Below are 21,046 nucleotides of genomic sequence, written 5' to 3'. Positions count from 1 at the left end.
CAGCTCAGCTCTGCCATTAAGCTTGGCCCTGTGACTTTGACCAATGGTATCCAGTGTCTATTGAGAGACAAAATTCTTCTTTATCCAATGGTGAGTTCCAAGATATCCATCGGCAACATCAAGGATGGTGGTCTTGAAGGCACTCCACAACTCTCCACGATTTCCCAAAGCACCCAGATCCCCCAAATACCCACTCAGCCTGTTCACAAACTCCTCAGCTACCCTCTCATCCTTGGGCTTGCCAACATCCAGTGTAGGCTGGGATGGTACCATTCTCCCGGATTAAAGCTGCAACTTCAGAATTGCTGCAACAAGCCTGCAGTCAGTATTGAGGAACTGAGCATGATGGTAGACCCTGCAGTTCTGGATAATCCTCCAATGACCATCAATGAGCACATGGTCAATCTCTTTTGCCACACTAGTATTGGAAGACCACAAGACACAACACAAGTCCCGTGATGAGCCTGTTGGTGTTGAAACCATGAACCAGTCACCAGAAGTCCATGACTTCTCACAAAGTCAAGGAACTTGGTGCTCTTCTGGTTCACAGTTTTAGACCAATGGGGACCAACATATGTCTCACAACCATCCCTATCAGTTCCAATCGATGCATTGAAATCCCCAAAGACTGGAAGAGTATCTCGCCTGGGTCACTGATCAACCACAAACTCGAGCATGGCATGGAATGCATCCTTCACGGTGAGATCACTCGCCTCAGTCTGAGAATATACAGAGAGCATGGAAATGATACCCAAGGAGCAACGAATCCTTCATCTCATAATACACCCATTGACCGGAGTTACCTCATTTATCATTGAAGTCAGCTTATTGGACACAGCTACCGCAACTCCTTGGATGTTATTTCCCTGGTCATCAACCCGACCATGGTAACCATCAGAGTGACCACACCGATAGGAGGTTGTAACCACCCACCATGATCTCACCACAATCCGGTCTCTGAACCTCAGAGGGTGCTGCAATACCGATGTCCAAATGCTTGAGCTCAGATGACAACAGACACAGGTGATCATCCTCTTAGGGATCGGATATTCCAGGCACCCACCCAAAGGGACCGGCTCAGGTTAACGCAAGGAGACCGCCGTCTGGTGGACGAGACCTCAGCACCACCCCGTCACACACTACTGCAATCTGACCCGGGAAGGTTACCCCATGGTTTTCCTCCAATCATCAATGATTGGGGGGTACCAAAGGCTTTACCCCAATCCCATGAGCTGCAGACAGATGGGGACCAACACATGTCTTATAACCAACCATCCCTGTCAGTTCGTCGATGCATTGAAATCCGCTTATTGGACACAGCCACCGAGGGACACAAGTATTGGACACAGTTGGGCAGCTGCACAGGAGGTACTCCAACGGAGTGGGTTTTCAGATTTCTTTGTGCTTTTAGTGGAATGAAGGGTTTTACGGTGGCTGGAGTGGAAATGCTGCCACCAACCTCCTAATAAAAAGTAACTCAACGGCAGGAGGACGCTCGCAGACACAGTTGGGCACTATATATAGATAGCCGTTGGCTCACAAGGAGCTCCTCCACCCTTTGACAGGTTTCGTTTTTAATCATGCTGGGTGCCCGCATCATCCACCCTCCTCACCAGGAAACTTGGTGGGGAAGACTGTTTCATCGCGGACAACCTGACCATGAAACAGGTTCGTACAGGTTTACATGGTAGCTGTATAGCAAGTCACAGATCTAATCTGGCTTGACCTGACAATAATCTTGATCTCAAGTGTCTTTGAGGTCTTAAGGTTCTTTCAGTTCATTGTGGTGTTAAGGGTATTTGAGGTTTTTAAGGGTCTTTGTGGTCTTGCAGTTTTTAAGTGTCTTCAAAGTCTTAAGGCCTTTGGAGTCTTTAGCATCTTCAAGGTCTTTTGAATCTAAAGTGTCTTAGGGGTCTTAAGGGTCTTCAAAAGACTTAAGGATCTTAAAGGGACTTCAGGGTCTGAGGAGTCTTTAAGAGTCTAAGGGATCTTAACAGTCTTTGGGGTATTTGGGATTTCCAGTTTCTTAATTGTGTTTGGGGAATTCAATGGTCATAAGGGTCTTAAGGATATTATCTCTCAAGCATGTTAAAGAAAATGTTGTTATGGTTATTCAGGGTCTTTTAAGGCTAAGGTTGTGGATTAAAATACACTTATGGCAACCTCCGGTTCGGACTTGGTCTGTGTGCCAAATTTGATGGTTGTTGGCCCAGCGGTATTTGCAAAAAACGTGAACAGACAGGCAGACAGACAGACATCTGAACTAACATGGCGTACATTTAAAATATGGGAATTCTAACTGATTTTTTGATGTATAGTCGAGTCTTAAAAGGACTACAAAGTTGTTGACCATTGGCCTATGTTGAACTTTTGATCTATGTTGACCTCAAACATAATTGGTGGGTGAATTCAATGAGATCATATGAAAATCCTATTCAAATTTCAAGTCAATCAGATGGAAATTGAGGATTTTATTAAATTGCACCTAAGTTGTTGACCATTGGCCTATGTTGAACTTTTGATCTATGTTGACCTCAAACATAATTGGTGGGTGAATTCGATGAGCTCATATGAAAATCCTGTTCAAATTTCAAGTCAATCGGATGGAAATTGAGGTTTTTAGAAATTGCACCTAAGTTGTTGACCTTTGGCCTATGTTGACATCAAAAATAGTTGGCGGGTGAATTCAGTGACTTCATATGCAAATCCACTTCAAATTCGAAGTCAATCAGATCAAAATTGAGGATTTTAGAAATGTCAAAAAGATGTTGACATTTGGTCTATGATGACCTTCTAACCTTTTGACCTTTTGACCCAAAAATAAAAAGGATTCTGTCAGGCTACTAACTCCACCATTTGGTGAAGTTCGGTTTAAAACTATGATCTGCAGGCGATTGAAGGTGAGTGGACAGATAAACAAACAAACAAATGAAAAATCACTCTGAGAGTGACACTTGGCAAAACAGAACAAAGTGGAACGGCACTCGCTAGAGTTCACTTACCTCCACAAGATTGAACAGTTCACGTTCGGTATCCCACTGCTGGGCTGGATCTGAACCAAAATTTAATCCGCTTAATCTAGTCACTGAATCAACTCATCCACCGAGTTTTGTCAAAACTCGTCCACAACTTTTTGAGGTATAATGTTATTTTTTTTTGTATATTGTCGAGGCTCGTATGAGAGCTAACACACAATGCACAACAAGGGGGGCATGAGACAAGAGGGGTTTTCAGGAAGGAAAGCAGGGAATTTGAAGGAGGTGGAATTGGGGTGGATTAACGGGGGTAGAAAAGATCGAGGTTTTGGATGGGGGAAGATAAGAGGTGGTAGTGAACAGCTGTTTTGCAGGCCTGGAGGGAAGAATGGGATTGAAGAAAAGTTCATGTTCTGTATGGTATGTATAATATATATATATATATATATATATAGTTTTTGGCCCTATCAATTTTAGAAATTAGGCCTGTTGACGTTTTCACATTAAAAATAATTGGTGGTTGAATTAATTGACCTCTTGTGCAAATCCTGTTCAAATTTCAAGTCAATTATGTGAAAATTGAGGATTTTAGAAAGTGATCCCAGGTTGTTGACCTTTGAGCAATGTCGATCTTTTGGTATGTGCTGACCTCAAAAATAATTGGTGCTTGCATTCAGTGAGCTGATATGAAAATCCTGTTGAAATTTCAAGTAAATCAGATGAAAATTGACAATTTTAGAAATCTGGCCTATGTTGACCTCAAAAAAATTGGTGCTTGAATCAGTATGCTGCGATGGAAATGGTCTTCAAATTTCAAGTTAATCAGATGAAAATTGAGGATTTTAGAAATTTGGCCTATGTTGACCTCTTGTTCTATGTTGACTTTTTGGCATATGGTAACCTCAAAATAATAGCTGGTTGAATTCACTGACCTGATATGTAAATTCTCTTTAAATTTCAAATCAATCAGATGAAAATTGAGAATTTTAGAAAATTTGTCCCAAATTGGCCTTTTGGCCTATGTTGACCTTTTTGGTCGATCAAATTTTACTAAACTTCAATGCAGGACCGTCACAGGGTCGGTGACCATAATCTCCAAAAAATTCAGTACAATCGGTTGAGCAGTTTGGAATGTGAACAGACAAACAAACAAACAAATACAAATGGTGGCGATCAACATACTTGTGCAAAATTTTTTTTTTGCCAAGTAACAAACAAACGAACAAGAGTAATGACGTCATTGTGTCATGTCACATATCAATAGATCGGGCATTGAATTCTGAACATTTTGGCATTAGTTTCATGCAAATTGGATAAAAATTGACTTCGCTATGGCAAAAAGACGATTTTGACCTTTTCATGACCTTGACCTTTGACCCGATCGCTCCTAAAATCTAATCAAATGTTCCTTGGATAATAAGCAATCATCGCACCAAATTTCATGCGATTCGGTTTAATACTTTTTAAGTTATGCGAATAACAAACAAACACACACACACACACATATTCACAAATAAATAAATAAATAAATAAATACACCGCCCAAAACAACCTTTCGCAGAATGCGAAGGTAATGAAAGCGATCAACATACTTGTCAATTAATTAATTTATTTTTGCCAAGTAACAAACGGGAGTGATCAACATACTTGTCAAAAAAATTATTTTTTTTTGCCCAGTAATAATATCAGAGACGATGAATAAGCTGATATATTAATTTAATTGAGGGGGGATGTGGATATAGCAAAGGCATGATGTCGTCCTCCAGTGTTCAGTTTCTTTTAATTTCCTTTTATTGTGAAAACGGGTGTTCTGTGGCCGAAAACTCTTTGGACCTCTTCAAGCTTCGATGTATTCTGTTTAGATAGTTGGCACCCCCTTGTGGTAATTTATATTATTGCATGGAGCTGTTCATTTGTTATCAAGTTTGGAACGCTACTCGATTACAGATACTTCAATTTAGTTGTTGTGGTCATTGTCAATATGAGCATTTTAAAGAGGATTCCATCTGTACTACTTAGTTAACTAATGCATTTTTATTGCTGAAGATAGGTTAAATTATTTTTAATTGTGTTTTTTCTCAGAAAAAAAAAAATTCACCCTATCATTCTGAGCAATCTTCCACAAACTATTTACCACATCATCCAGTAAAGGTCCATCGAGAAATGCCATGGGTCTTCCATTTGTGAAAAGATAGACTGAGATAAAGAAAATAGGATTTTAGGTTGTATTGTTGCGGGGCTGGGACATCGGCCGCGAGCACGACCACCAGATGGAGCAGTAGAGTCGGCTCGACCGATCGCCCGGAATTCAGATCAGACTGTTCGAAAAAGTCCGAAGAGTACGGGTCCCTTTCGGACCATGAAGGGTCAATATTTCCACCACATGATACAGGGTTATTCACCAAATCTCAAAATACCTAGAGACCGCGTGACGATTTACCAAGTCTTCACACCCTCGACGGAACTCGTAAAAAAACGAGCCGCTTAGCGCGCTCGTTCCGTGTGCGATTCCGAGCGGTTTAATCACTGAGAATCGTCGGTCCAGATGTCCCCTTATGGCGGCACAACGGCCATGCTAATTTTCCCCACATGCGACACGCTCAGTCAATGCAAGAATGGACACGAACGAGCTGAAAACATTGAACAAATGGGGGTTTATTTATAATGCAATGGGGGGAATGAAGGAGCACATAAGGCAGAGCTATACCAAATATAAGAAATGCAAGTATATACAGCAAAGGCACTTAAACAATTCACTACTTAGCAGACGGGCCCACGGACACACACACCCAAAGATCACCGCACCAATTGGTCTTTATTGAGAACTATCTCAGACCTGTCCACCTCGTGTGGTCTTCAAGGACCAAGTCCTCTGGGCAGAACTGGACCGGGCACCAGTGAGGGCGAGCTGGATCCAACCATCGCGAGCCACGATCAGCTTTTCGAGCTCCGGCGGATCCGCTCGTGCTCCGGAACACGTGCTGGGGAGATGAGGCTTCCCGACCCGATGCGTCGATTCACCCGAAGAACCACCGACCAAGAAGGGCACAGGAACCGAACCAAATCAGGGTGAACAAGACCCACGAACAAGAACCAAGAAGAAGCCGCATTTCTGTCTCTCTCTTCCCTTCTTATCCCTCTCAGGCGCGGCTCGCTTCCGGCGTGACTCCCCTCCCCCTCCCCCTCCCCCTCCCCTCCTTAGCCCGCGGAGTATCTCCGGACGGGGGGATCATTCCTCTCCTTTCCAGCCTTTCTTTAACCGTCACTCTTGTTTACGCCGCTGCAGAACCCGCCCCAACGGTCGTTTCTGTTTACGTTTCTGACTCCTGGGGCGGGAGTTGTTCTCTGGTGCATAATGATAAAACTCATAACTATTAAAATAAATCACAGCGCATTTACATTGATTTACCCATTGAACAAGGGAAGGGGAGCTATCTATAAAACATGTACTTACCGAGATAACTGAGCTAAAGGACCTGAATGTTGAGTGTGATCATAGCCTCCAGATTCGCAACAGTATTTGCAGGGATGTAAATTACAATTCAAAATAGTCAGCGTGAACACTGTGCAAAAATGTAATGAGGCTATGCCGAGAAAATTGTGTACAGTGTCGGTCACAACATCTGAGGAAGAACATAGTTATCATAGAGAGGGTTCAGGGATCAGCGTAGTGCTACCAGATTGATTCTGGCACTAGCTAGACTAAGTGAAGAGGAGCGGCTGAAGGAGACAGAACTTTATACAGTACATGAGAAAGGAGACTAAGTGGGATTTTATAGAGATGTTTAAGATAATGAAAGGGATAAACAAAGAAAATGCAGAATTTTTCAGGAGGATGGACGAGTGACCACATTCTGAGAGCAAAGAGGAGAGTTAGGAAAGTAATAAGGCAAGAGTCTTTCACTCAGAGGGTAGGTAGTGCATAGAATGGATGATCTCTCCCTGGAAAGGTAATGGCAGCAGAAACAGTGGATATACTTAAAGTGGGAGGCAGCTTCAGGATGGATGGGTGATTGGTGTGGGGGATACTTTCCTGAAAAATACTGTGAATGTCGGGGTATTGTTTCAATGGGAAAAAGGGGGATAGGTTCCCCGCAGTTCATGATTCATAAGGAGGAGGAGATTGGGACCATACTCTGTGCAGAGAGTTGGTGCTGCTGAAGCAGTCTCCTTGGCTATTGGGCACAATCCTGGACAGGTTGCCACTCTGACACAGTATTCCAGCATGCTGGCACTCATTTTGCCAACCTCAGAAGGATGACAGGCCGAATTCAACAGCTGAGTGGGATTTGAACTCAGGACCCAAGGATCCAAAGCCCACCACCCGAACCATTAAGCCAACACCAAGCATGATTCATAAGGGAATTTAAATTTTTTTTTATGAATCAGAAATGAGATCAGGGCCGTCTCTCTGGACATATCTTGAGCTTCTGATACAGTGACTCTATGGGAAATCCTATCTCGTTGCAGATGACTCCACACTCTGCCATGACATCACTCATCCCTCTGACAGACAGACAGCAGCCTCTTCCATCTCCTCAGACCTTGACAAAAATCACAAACTGGTGAAACACAATTTTGTTGATGTATCCGTATTGTCCACCCTTTGCATTAAATCTTACCTCTCATCGTTACATGCATCCCTTGTTTGTCCGTCTTTCTCGCTCCACCCTGCGATCGTCGTTTTCCAATTCTCCCACTGCTCCCTTTGTTATGTTGTGTCCTGATTTGTTATGTATAATCGCTCTTCCATGAGTCCAGAACAAGTAAAAAAAAATAAACCAATGTCACCCACAGGGTGACCCGTATCTTGCCAAAAGGTGACCACGTGTGACTTCTTTAAGGTCACACTGAGGTGAACAGAGCTGCTATCCACCAGGAGCGACTCCTTGAGGAATATCTGCCTACGAGAGATTCCGATGAGAATCGTTCTACAGAGTAACCATGAAAAATATGCGTTTGCCTCATAACGTCACCAAATGACGTCATAATGTCTCAAGCTTGACATATCGAGAAAGCACTCATCGAGGTGTTCAATTTGAGGTACTCCATGATATGGTTCCTAAAACTTGAAAATTTGACCTTGGGGTCAAATATGTTTGACCTCAGGCGCTAACCATGAAGGTCAAGGCCAATCGCCACCAAAAATTAATCAGCTGAGCGCCAGACCATGAACTATATTCCCATGAAGAGTGAAGACGATCCGATCAAAAAATAAGGGTTTCGTCGACTCCCCTGATTTGCAACAAAGTGACCTCGACCTTTGACCTTGACCTTCAAAATTTTGTGCACTGAAAGGGACCTCTATAGGCCTCTGATATGCGAAGTTACAAAAATTTCCAATGATAACTGTGCTCTGCAGAATTTTTTATACGTGATTACAGACAAACAAACAAAAAAAAAAACATACAAGCTGACTAACATATCTTGCAAAAACTTCGTTTTGGCAAGATAAAAACATGTTTTTTTTTTTAACAATGCCCCAACATTCATGGACCCTGACATTCGCGACATTTTTCAGGAAGGTATCGCCCATGAATAATGGGGTCCAACAGTATATATGTATGTATATATGTATATTACAGAGTGGCCACAAAGTCCCTATGCACGAAGTCAGATGTTCGAATTTATCAGTATGCTGCCTTCCATTCTCTGCACAAATATAAATTTTTCTCCATGTTCTGGACATCATCTTTCATGTTGAGGGATGGAGGTCGTAAAAGCAGCCCTGGCAACTGTTTTGAGGTCTTCTGAGAAGAAGTTGCGCACGCGCGCGCGCGCACACACACACACACAAACACACACACACACACACACACACACACACACACACACACACACACACACACACACACACACACACACACACACACACACTTTTATTCGTATAGATAGAGGGTGTGTCAGTAAAAGGTTAACCGCTTCAAATGACCTTTGCACCAAGTGATGACCTTAATTTCTTTTTTTTTCAGGAGTGATCAATCATCTTTAGAGAAGTAATTTAAGCATAATCAAAGTATTCTATGGAAAAAAATGACGTTTTTTACGGAACAAAGAGTAAACATTGTCAAGTGGTATTTTGAGACCAAATCAATTGCTTCCGTCCAGACGAGGATCTGTCCTGAATATGGAGTGCATCCTAGAAACAAGCCAAGCAAGCCAGCCATTTTGAAACTTGTGAAAAAGTTCAAAAGTGAAGGGATGATACTCAACATTAACAAGGGAAGGTCCGGTCTCCAAAGAAGTGTACAGTGTGAAGGAAACATGGAACGAGTAGTCCATGAGTCAGCAATGCAAAGTCAAAAAAAATCGCATTGACATAGATCCCCTGAACGAGGTTTCACTCCCAGCAGTATCAGAAGAATGATGAAACAACATTTAAACCTCATTTCTTACCACACCACAACAGCCCAAAAATCCACCGATGGGGATAAAGCAGCACGAGTCACTCTGTGTGAGATGCTGCAGCAGAAGATGGAGGCAAACCCAAACTGAATTGGTGATGTGTGGTTCAGTGACGAGGCACACATTTTCATGTCAACGGTGCTGTCAATTCACACACTTTCTGGGGAAGTGAACACCCAGATGAGGTTGAAGAGAAGTTGCTTAAGGGTCAGAAAGTCACTGCTTTTGTGGCTGTCAGCTACAGAGCAGTATTTGGGCCATATTGGTTTGAAGACAAAAACGGAAGAATGGTTACCATCAATCAAGAACGATACCGGCCCATTGTCAACGCATTTTACAAAGACTTGAAGCAATCGATGAGCTCTGCAGCCTTCCGGCGACAGTGGTTCATGCAAGATGGTGCTACCCCAAATACAGCCAACTAAACATTTGGCTTTCTGCATCAAAAATTCGGACGAGTTCTTTGTTTACGTATGGATAATGAATGGTCTCCACACAGCCCCGACCTACATCCGCTGGAGTTTTTCCTCTGGGGAGCTTGTAAGGATAACGTCTTCACGGAACATCTCAGATTTGAACCTGATCTTAAGGCAGCAGTTGAGGCTTATGTGCACACAGTAACCATTAAAACTTGCAGAAACGTCATTGAAAACTTCGCAATTCATGTGAATGTGTGTTGTGTGCATGGGGATGCTCACTTTGAACACCTCAACGATAAGCACATTAATGCAGAATGAGTTTCAGTTCCACATGATTTGGTTTTCATTTTCAGAGTTAATTTTTTGCTTTATTACTCAATGTTTTGGGTCATAAAGTTTTGAAGTGGTTAACCTTTTATGGACACACCCTGTCGATATTATATATATGTATAAAATGTATTGTTGCAGCAACGGGAACCGAGACACCAGCTTGTCACTCAGGGGGGATTAATCCCCGGTTGTCCTCGGAAGAGCCGGACCTTGGGCCACCACTCACAATTAACGTTGTGGTACGGTGGGTTGTTTTAAAACCATGAACGCCACCCAGTCAACAACGAGTTCCAGTGTCCACTGTCTAATTATGCCGTTTAACTAGAGGTCACGTGGTTACCTGAGCGGGGAGCGAGCCCTCGGCAAAGCACCCATGCTATCTCGATTAGATTTTAATTAGGGCGGCCGAGCATTTTAACCGCTGGTGCGTGCTGACTATTTTTGGTCAAATCTGTGGTAATTACCTCCTAGTCTATCTCGGTTCGGACAATGCTAGACCAATGGAAGGAAAGGACAAACACGGACAGGTTGGAAGTCAACAAATGATTTATTAATAATAAAATAAATAAATGAAAAGAACTTTTTATTTTCTGAGGTAAATAAATGAATAAATTCCAAAGCAATCAAAATGAATAATTACTCAGGCAAAATCAATCAAAATGCCAGGAAAGAGACAGAAAGCAGATGCTTATCAGGAGATCGACTTACTTACAGCTAAAGACAAAGGTACCCAGCAGATCATTCTGGGGGGGGGGGGGCAGAAAGTCGTCTCACTCACCAGAGAGTAGTTGTCCGTGACGTGAAAACGTCCTGAAATGTGTGCGTGCGTGTCACGTCCGTTGCCAGCACCCAGCCTTGCCTTGCACCCTCTCGCGAACAGCCTTGAATGCCAGTCGACGTGTGGGAGGGCACAGAGATCGTCTGTCGCGGGTTTAGATCCTGGTGCTGCGACACGGGCAGCTCCTCACACTTCATGAAACTGCTGATGTCCAGTGACCCACATGGTCCGTCGATGACTGACCCACGCCTCACACATTGGTGACCGACCCGTGCCTCACGAGTCAGCGCTGCTCACACCCGCACGCGCACACCACGCTTGCTTGCTCAAGCACTGGGAAGGATTAATTGTCTCGTTGTTGGCGCTGGTCAGACACCCACACGCGCACCACACGCTCGCTTGCATGCTTCCTCTCTGGCTCACTTCTTCCCTTGCGTGCTTCAACTCTCGCTTCTTTCTCGGCTTGCTTGCCCGCTTCTATCCTCATTTTCCTCTCTGGCTTTCTTTCTCGTTCTCTTCTCCCTCCTCGTACTTCGCTCACCTCAGAATGGACCTCCAATTCATTTTATATCTGTGACCCATCTCGGCGATGCCGATTCCCCCAAAGCTCACCCCGCCCCACTTGTGCACGGTTACCATGACGACCCGTGCACTCTCAAAAAAGGCGGGCGTCGGCACTCGCGAAAGAAATACGTGCATAAACGTTGCTGAGGAAAAATAAGACGGGGTCAGCGCTCACGAAAGAAATGTGTGTGAACGTGTCCGTCGTAAAGAAAAAAAACTTCCCATAAGAGAGGGGATCTATCCTTTACCCTTCTCAACACATCACATTTAAAATCCCATTAGACATGGGGATGGGGCTAATCTGAACATGCATTGAAGGAAATAATTGTCTGAGGACCTGGATGTGTGGATGCATTCATCAGACCAGATTGTGAAATCTGTAACAGTGTGTGTGTGTGTGTGTGTGTGTGTGTGTGTGTGTGTGTGTGTGTGTGTGTGTGTGTGTGTGTGTGTGTGTGTGTGTGTGTGTGTGTGTGTGTGTGTGTGTGTGTGTGTGTGTGTGTGTGTGTGTGTGTGTGTGTGTGGTCGTGCATGTCGATCAACATCGACGCTGGATGGACCAAAACGAAGTGTTGCAAATACAGAATTCCTCAGAGCCAGAACCTTTTGTCACGAGGGTAGGTCAAAGCGGTCTTTTAATATGCACCACGATCAATTTTAATTTACTTTACCATTCCCTACAGTCATCCAAATGAGCCGAAATGATAGCAATCCCACAAGGAAAGCAAATGGCTGAAACTCTTACCTTTTACAATATTTATTTTATCATGACAATGATAAATAAAATCTCAAATCCTAACCCACGAGGTGCCACAGATCTCACTTTTACAACACAATAATGCAGGTGGGACTTCCCTTTTCTCTGATGCACAGGGTGGGTGCAGGACTCGATAGTGTCTGCTTTAGAAACCAGGGAGACAAGAACGAGTAATGAGCAGAGCCAGTGATGGTAGGCCTTCAACTTGGCTATGTGGTCCCCATTTGTCCTTTTTCTCCAGCCCTCCAAAAACAGTGTTCCCAGCTTGGGTCAATTCCCCACGAGATTTCTCCTCCAAACGTGGTCTCTGTCTGCCTTTCCACATGAGCCTCTCCTTGTGCTGTCCTGGTGGTTTCTGTGGACTCTCCCATAGCCTCTCCAGTTTTATTTCTCGTGCATGGAGTTCTCTCCTCTTTAATCCTTCTTCTGGGCTCCCAATGGACTCTCTAGTGGCCTATCCTGGTGACTCTCGTCACCACTCTCATGCAGATAATCCCTCATCTTCCTGGGCAGACTATTTTTCTTGTGTCTTGGCCATGAGAGTGGCCACAAAAAACATAAACGCAATCTTTTATTCTGGGATCTACAACCAACTACGCCACCATGTCTGGCACACACTGGCCAGAGAGATCATATTGGCCTTTGGCACACGTGACACGTGTGCTTCTGTGATGGGAATTCTACACCTACCCCCACTTACGAGAGGTTTTTACATATATTGTACATAATTAATCTGTACCCTGTCTATTAATTGCATCCGCTGACTCTTCAGCATCACGTGTAACAAACGACTTGCTCTGATAGACCCCAGTTACATGGCAATCTAACCTACTCAAAACTCACGGACTATACTACACTTACCACAGTCTAGCTATGGATCCCTCCACCTTCCACGTAACAGTATGTTTGTATATAAATAAATATATATATATATATATATATATATATATATATATATATACATATATATATATATATATATATATATATATATATATATATTGTTACGTTTGTGTGGGAGTGGGGGGTGGGGTTGGATATTTCCTTAGAACAGATAGAACTGTATAGAGAAGTCTGGTCTGTGTACAGGTAGTTAGCCAATTTTGATGTATTAAGTGGGGTAGAGTTAGCTTTAGGATTGTCTTGTTTGAATATGCACCATATGGGGGATGGTGCATGGTAATAATTTGAAAGGGTTTAACTTAAGGAAATTGTATGGGCAACCTCCTGTCATGTCACCGGGTGGGGACCGGGTGGCCTTCAAAAAGCAAAGGGGAGAGCGAGGTCGATCCATGGGCTCTGTCAGGCAAGGGAGATGGGGGAGCGGAACTTTGATCACCTCCTTCGGGGGTGGGCAGAGCTTTGATCACCTCCTGGGGAAGGGGGGGGGGTGAAGTTTTGTTACCTCTTGAGAGGGCGGAGTTTGGAGGTCTTAAAGAGAGGTTGGGCTGAGGAAAGCTTTCACTGAGGAGAGTGAGATAGAGAATTTGGCAACATCGCAGACTCTAAGAGAGAGTAATGCTTTTGTCTGGCGCTCAAACAGGTTTTCATCAAGGATTTTTCTGTACTTTGCGCCATCCATTGTCCATTCTATCCTGACAAGCTTGCCTGTCCCGGGTGATGAAAAGCAGCTCCATAACACGATGCTGCCAAAACCATGCTTGACAGTAGGGATGGTGCTTAATGGGAGACATGCAGTGTTCAATGCACCAAATGTAATGCTTTGAATTTAGAGTAAAAAGTTAAATTTTTGTCTCAAACACAAAACGTTTCTCCACATGCCTGCAGTCTCATTAAGATGCTTTTCCACAAACTCCATACAAGCTTTTAGATGAGTCTTTTTCAGTAATTGGAACAGGGACAGGATATTGTTGATTGATTAACACTGACCCCCATCTCAGACATAGAGCCTTGCAGATCTTTCACTCAATGTTGGATTTACAATGACATCCTAAACAAGTTTCATGTATACACAAACATACATATATAGTACAAGCCGGTAGGTGGCGATGGGTCACCGAGCATGGAAACTATAAGATATAGAGCAAAATGGATGTCATATAGCGGATAGGAAATCACCTTAAGATTATGCATATCAAATCTCATCCAGTTCCATCGACTGATAACTACTCGGTATCCATTTGAATGAAAAGTACCGAAAATGCGGTTTGAAATCGGAAATCCCCAAAGTTCGAGAGTGTGCTGTGGGTGAACAAAGATCTAAATCGAAAATCCAGCTCGATCATTTGTGCACAATGTATTCCAGACGATTAGTGTGAATTTTCATGACCATCCGACCATAACCCGAGGAGGAGTAGCATTTGGCGCGAAGGCACATCCAGCTTTCGCATATTTTTGATTTTTGCACTAATTGACCTTTGACCCCTGACCTAAGCGAAATCGGTCAATATGTCCTGAGGCAAAGTTGTAGTACTCATTGAGTACCATGATCCTGCAAAGTTTCATTCGTATCGATGCACTCACCTGGTCGCAAGGGGGCCTTCAATTTTCGCCAATTTTCGCACATACCCTAATTGTAGGGGGCGCTGCGGGTAAAGTGTTCCATATATCACAAAAACCGGAATACATTTGATAGAGCATCACCTGTAGATAATTCGTGCCAAATTTCATAACCCTACGTGGGATAATGGCTTTCGGAATTGATTTCGCGTGAACGGTACCGATTTGGAAGGTTTTTTGGTTGTTGCGAGGGAACCAAAGCGTCCCGAGCAACCATCACAATTTCCAAAGCACTCGGTCAAAAGATGTACCTACCACCCGAGTTTGGTCAAAATCCGCCCACGTTTACTACCAATTATGCTGATGACAAACGAACAAACATCCAAACAAACAGACAGAATTACTGACAATAAGCGTCACCTATTTCGGCGACCAAATATACTGGCATACTAACTCTTGAGACTTTCTTTTTGCCAACTTCATTGGGCTCTGTAGGACTGCTTCTCTCACTTTCAATTGTTTCTTCAGTTCTTACTGAAATCCTTTGCCCTGGCCATGTCACACCTTATATATTGTCAGTTGTCCTGTGTGCTTCAACATATTGCAAAATTGAAATCCATGTGGGACTTGTTCGCAAACTAAACTTTTCCTGAAACTATCTTTGAGAAATTGTAATAGAGTCGTGATTGGCAAAATAAAGCTCCACAATGGCGGCACTGTGCTCCATGTTCCATTTGTCCATTTTGGGTTTTGATGATTGGATTCAATTTTACAAAGCTTAGTCCTTCACATCTGAAAAAATCAAAACCATATATAATTATTATAAAGAGCTGTTAATGATTAAAATGTGTTTTTTTTAATCAATTGTCACCCTGTATATGTATTTTTTTCTGTAAGCCCAAGACTTGGTTTAAAATTTAAGTTTATCAAAACTAAACCACATCAATAGTTAGTGGGAGGCAAACTATGTGTAGGATATCCCAGAAATCACTCCGGAATGTAAAATAAGTAATTTTTATATTTACTATTTGTTATGAAAATATGGTCAACCAATCATATGACTGTTTAATTATTTAATCAATCATATTACCTGTTATTGATAACATGTTAAATGTAATTTATGTTGCATAATGAATTCTGAAACACCCTGGTATGCACAAAGGTTATGCATTGGTCGTGCCACGAACACCTGCCTTCCAGTGTATAAAACGCGAAATATCGCAAATAACTATATTTGCAAGGAAACAGCAAACACGTACTCCTGTTATAGCAACAGTCTACAGTAGGCAGACAAATATGAGGTCAATTTACACTTCGTATTCCAATGTAAGGCATTTCATATACTTTGTAACTTGATGTCTCGATGGTCAGGTAAAGAAGAAAAAAAATGCATTGAGAAATGCATTTATACATGAGGAATTCGTATCTGTCATTAAGTTTCAAATTTGGTTTGTATTTATTGATAGGACAGGAAATATATACAAAGGAATAAAGGGACATATTGGTATGGGGAAGAACTCAGGGGATTGAAAGAAACCAAGGGATGTTTTCTCGGATCAGCACATGATATATAATTTGAGAAGTGTGTTTGTTTGTTTAATTGATTGTGTGTTTGTTTGACGTATATGCACTCCTGAACCACTGAAGGGGAATTAATTGAAAACTGGTGGTTGTACGGGACAGTTTTCGGTGGGAAAATAAAATCATAGCCTAGGGAGTTTAGGGTGGGTGGGTGGGGGGGGGTCCCCAATTTTCTCAATGTAAATGTGGATTGTGTACCACCACCTAGTAAGAGTGGGGTAATTGAGCATGACCACCTGGACTGAGGACATGATCGAGGTCCCTGTTGGTATCCTTAAACTATCTGATCGGATCTGTCCATTTTGTACATAATTCCTGAAAGTCCAAGAGAGCACTCACTTGCAGGTCCCCCAAGGACCATATAACCACATTCATATGCGATAATCTACAAATTGCATATGCAGAGACATCAGAGAAGTGGGGGAATTAACCCGTCTTTATCAGGACAGGTTCTTTGCATATTAAGTAAATAAATACAAATGCCTAAATATCATATGCATGAAAACATTTTTGGGAATTGTGCAATATTCACTGCTGAATGATCTTCCCAATTTTCTCATCTATTCTTGGCTGATAAGGCTTATTATTGCTGTCATTTTCATGTCGGTATTGATATTGGTGAAATCGTGATGAGACTGATCTCTTTCAGAATATGGGTTGAGATCAGATTCAAAGTAACAGAATGAAAGATTTCAATCAATTGCTTCTGGAAACTGTGCTAATCTCAAACACATTACCATTATTTTCGATGTTGGATTGTTGGGAACATCCAAACTAGTTCACTGATGACTCAGAGATCAGAGAAGAGTAATCTGAGCCTGGTATGCATATGGTGCTGGTCTTTAAAATTATCCTACCTCTTGCAAAGGCAGGAGAAACTTACATTCTCCTTACCTCCTTCCAAAATACCCAAACTTGCCAACAATGTATAACCATGCATAACCGAAACGCTTTTCAAAGACCAAGTGAGGTGGTGTAAGTCATTAACAGAAGAGCAATATTTTTAGGATACAGTATTAAATTAAACACTTGCCACCTCCTCAAACAGTTGCCTCCATGATAAGCCGAACCAAGCCAAATGAGTGATTTGCTCTGAAACATAATAGTATCGATATTACAAAGATGTGATGAAAGAGGCGAGGGTATTGTACCTGTTGGATACGACGCACGGTCCAATGTGCGTCACAGCACGCCAAGCGCAATAAGATGTGGGCGTGGGATGCCTGGCAGGGCACAATTGTCTCTTACCACTCGTGCATGGTGGTCCTACTCAGAGTATCCCGCCCCGTGGTCCAGGTATATTGTAGTGAATTTTAACCTAAAGGCTATCGGAGTGAAACGTACTCGGCTCAGTGTCACCCAGATAACTCACTATGGTAGTGGAAAACAAAACGAATGGTTCACTGTCGAAAACAGCTTTCGTGAACAACGCATATGACGGTTCCCGACCACCTTCTCCAAATGGATCCATCAGCACGGTGTGCACAGACATGGGGCTTCCACCACACAGTGACGGCATGGATCCAGATTCAAAACGGGACATAAAGAGCAACAAAAAAGGAAACTGCTGCTGGCGCCTGAGACATGCTATTCGCGGTATGTTGCTGGAAGTATCGAATCCTTTACTGCATCCCCATTAAAACCAGTTGAATGTAAGCCAAAAAGGGCTCCGATGGTTGTGATCATTGTGATGATAATACTTCAACCGAATAATAATAATATCAATTATAAAATAATACGTACAAGAGTTGTATTTGTATTTTCATTGCGTTTTTATGTTAAAGCCCCGAATGGCAAAATGTGTATGGGACTGCATAATTCAATGGGGGCTACTCAATGCAGTTTGTATTGTTTGCCCATTCAGAATTTTCACGGCAAATTAACGTTCTATGTGTGTATATACTGACAGCATCCTCTATCTATACTATAAAAGAGCTATGTGTTTGTGTGTGTCTGTTTGTGTGTGTGCGTGTCACCATGTTTCTTCGATATGGCTGAATTGATCTTCGTCAAACTTTCAAAGGTTCATCAGTGAGTGCAAGGGAGAGTTTTAGGAAGAAGAAAAAAAAATCAGAAAATTAAGAAAAATAAGTTAGTTTTTTTTATCGCTCTATAGTGCCTAAGCCACCTAAGCCTGGTGTTGGCGCAGTGGTAAGGGCAGTGGCTTAGGACACAAAAGGTCCTGAGTTCAAGCCCCGTTGGGACACTGAATTAATATATGTATATATGTATATATATATATATATATATATATATATATATATATATATATGTATATATAAATATATATGTATATATAAACCAAGTCGAAAACACCAGGGGGTTGACTCAGCCTGCCATCCTTCCGAGGTCGGCGAAATGAGCACCAGTTGTACTGGGCCCGGTGTATGCCCCGGTTAGAATAGGTGTACCATATCCCTGTGTGTCGTTAGAGGTGACCAGGGTTGCGTCAGGAAGGGCATCCGGCGTAAAAACCTATGCGAAATCATTATGCGGACAACAAAACGAATTTCCATACCGGATCGGTCGAGGCCCGGGCTACCAACGACCACCACCGGTACCGGTGGTCAGCAGGGTACCAGTGGAAATTGTGCTACTGCTGGGCGAAGGAGGAGAAGGAGACAGAGAAGGCGAGTCCGGAGGCAGTGGGAGAGGGGGAAGGGTAGAAGTGTGGAGGTGAGAGTTGGAACTCTGAATGTTGGGACGATGACTGGCAAAGGGCGAGAGTTGGCTGATATGATGGAGAGAAGAAAGGTGGACATACTGGGTGTACAAGAGACCAAGTGGATGGGGAGTAAGGCTAGGAGCATTGGAGGTGGTTTCAAACTGTTCTACCATGGTGTGGATGGGAGGAGAAATGGTGTCGGGGTAATCCTGAAGGAAGATTATGTCAAGAGGGTATTGGAGGTGAGGATAGTGTCTGACCGAGTGATGAGTGTGAAGTTGGAAATTGAAGGGGTGATGATGAATGTCATCAGTGCATATGCCCCACATATGGGGTGTGAGATGGAGTATAAAGAAGATTTCTGGAGAGAGTTAGATGAAGTGGTGGAGAGTGTATCCAAGGATGAAAGAGTGGTGATTGGAGCAGATTTCAATGGACATGTTGGGGAAGGGAATAAAGAGGATGAGGAGGTGATGGGGAGGTACGGTCTCAACAAGAGAAATGTGGAAGGGCAAATGGTGGTAGAGTTTGCAAAAAGAATGGAAATGGCAGTGGTAAATACGTATTTCAAGAAGAAGGAGGAACACAGGGTGACATACAAGAGTGGAGGAAAGTGCACACAGGTGGATTACATCTTGAGCAGGAGATGCAACCTGAAAGAGATTAGTGACTGTAAGGTTGTGGCAGGGGAGAGTGTAGCTCGACAGCATCGATTGGTAGTCTGTAGGATGACTTTAGAGGTGAGGTTGAGGAAGAGAGTGAGGGCTGAACCAAGGACCAGATGGTGGAAGCTGAAGGAGGAAGACTTGCGTGAAATTTAGGGAGGAGGTGAGACAGGCGTTGGATGGTGGTAAAGATGGGTGGGATGATTGGGCAACGACAGCAGAAGTTGTGAGGGAGATAGCTAGGAAGGTACTTGGTGTGATATCTGGACAGAGGAAGGAAGATAAGGAGACTTGGTGGTGGAATGAGGAAGTACAGGAAAGTATAAGGAAGAAGGGGTTGGCGAAAAAGAAGTGGGATTGTCAGAGAGATGAAGAAAGTAGGCAGGAGTACAAGGAGTGGCGTCGAAAGGCAAAAAGAGAGGTGGCAAAGGCCAAGGAAAAGGCATATGATGAGCTGTATGAGAAGTTGGATACAAAAGTTCTTTCATCCCCTCTTCCTGTGCAGGCTGGAGTTCCTCAAGGTAGCGTTCTGGGCCCTGTTCTTTTTCTGGTTTTCATCAATGATCTCTCGGACTCTCTGGAAAATCCTCTATTTCTCTTTGCCGATGACTCCACCCTCTGCCGTACCATCTGTCATCCCTCAGACCGGCAAGCAGCAGCTTCTTCGCTCACTGCAGATCTGGATAAAATCACAAACTGGTCCAACACGTGGAACATGTCTTTCAATCCAGACAAATCTCACACTCTCACTATGTCTCTTCGAAAGGACCGTTTACAAAACCCCCCCATCCACTTTCTCAACAATCCTCTGGAAGAAGTCTTTTCTTTCAAGCTTCTGGGTCTCACTATCTGCCATGACCTTTCCTGGGAAAGTCACATTTCCAACCTTGCCTCAAAAGCCAGTCGCCGACTGGGAATCCTCCGTCGTGCAAAGTCCTTCCTCGGCCCTCTTGAGCTCCTGACCACTTACAAAGCTTTTGTCCGTAGCCTGATGGAGTACTGCTCTCCCCTCTGGGCTGGTGCTCCTGCCTCCCACCTTTCTCGACTTCACGCTGTCGAAACCAGGGCTTTTAAGATCATTGGCATCTCCCGCAATGAAGCTGAGTCTTTGGGCCTCTGACTCAATCACCGCAGGTTGGTCGGTGGTCTTTCTGTCTTCTACCGACTCCTCTCCAGCCTTGCCCCCTGCTCTCTCTGCGATTTGTCCCCACCACATTTCCACAGGGCGCTCAAGGTCCGCCAACAACCCCCTTCTGGTAAAACTACCAAAATCACGAATCACTGCTCATCCTCACTCTCTCATTCCTCTTTTGTCCCGCCTTTGGAATAAACTTCCTCACTCTATTCTTTCCCATTCTTCCCTCCAGGCTTTCAAAACAGCTGTTCACCACCACCTCTTATCTTCCCCCATCCAAATCCTCGATCTTTTCTACCCCCGATAATCCAC

At 43.4% G+C, this 21,046-nt stretch overlaps 2 protein-coding genes across 5 annotated transcripts in view; one reads left to right on the top strand and one right to left on the bottom strand.

Moving 5' to 3' along the window:
- LOC147026475 (neuropeptide Y receptor type 1-like) overlaps positions 1 to 11,498 on the bottom strand; it is a 101,657-nt gene extending 90,159 nt beyond the window's left edge. The window contains exon 1 of the mRNA XM_085881913.1: positions 10,908 to 11,498. The gene's annotated coding sequence lies outside the window, so the exon portion shown is untranslated. The remainder of the gene's footprint in view (positions 1 to 10,907) is intronic.
- PKD2L1 (polycystin 2 like 1, transient receptor potential cation channel) overlaps positions 1 to 21,046 on the top strand; it is a 165,350-nt gene that overhangs the window by 4,952 nt on the left and 139,352 nt on the right. The window contains exon 1 of one of the 4 annotated variants that reach the window (XM_085881906.1): positions 1,650 to 1,668. The exons of 1 other annotated variant lie outside the window; for it this stretch is intronic. Coding sequence is in view for 2 of the 3 variants with exons in the window: in XM_085881905.1 (XP_085738031.1) it covers positions 17,643 to 17,865 (223 nt within the window). In the remaining variant the exon portion in view is untranslated. Of the gene's footprint in view, positions 1 to 1,649; positions 1,669 to 17,493; positions 17,866 to 21,046 lie in introns of those variants that run through there. 2 more of the 4 variants (XM_085881905.1, XM_085881904.1) reach the window with 2 other exon arrangements.

The sequence above is a fragment of the Eptatretus burgeri genome, chromosome 5, assembly GCF_056783735.1.
Source record: "Eptatretus burgeri isolate ZD-2024b chromosome 5, Ebu_testis_v1, whole genome shotgun sequence".
NCBI lineage: Eukaryota > Metazoa > Chordata > Myxini > Myxiniformes > Myxinidae > Eptatretus > Eptatretus burgeri.
Note: the sequence above shows the minus strand (reverse complement) of the source record. Positions and strands in the feature narration are given on the sequence as shown.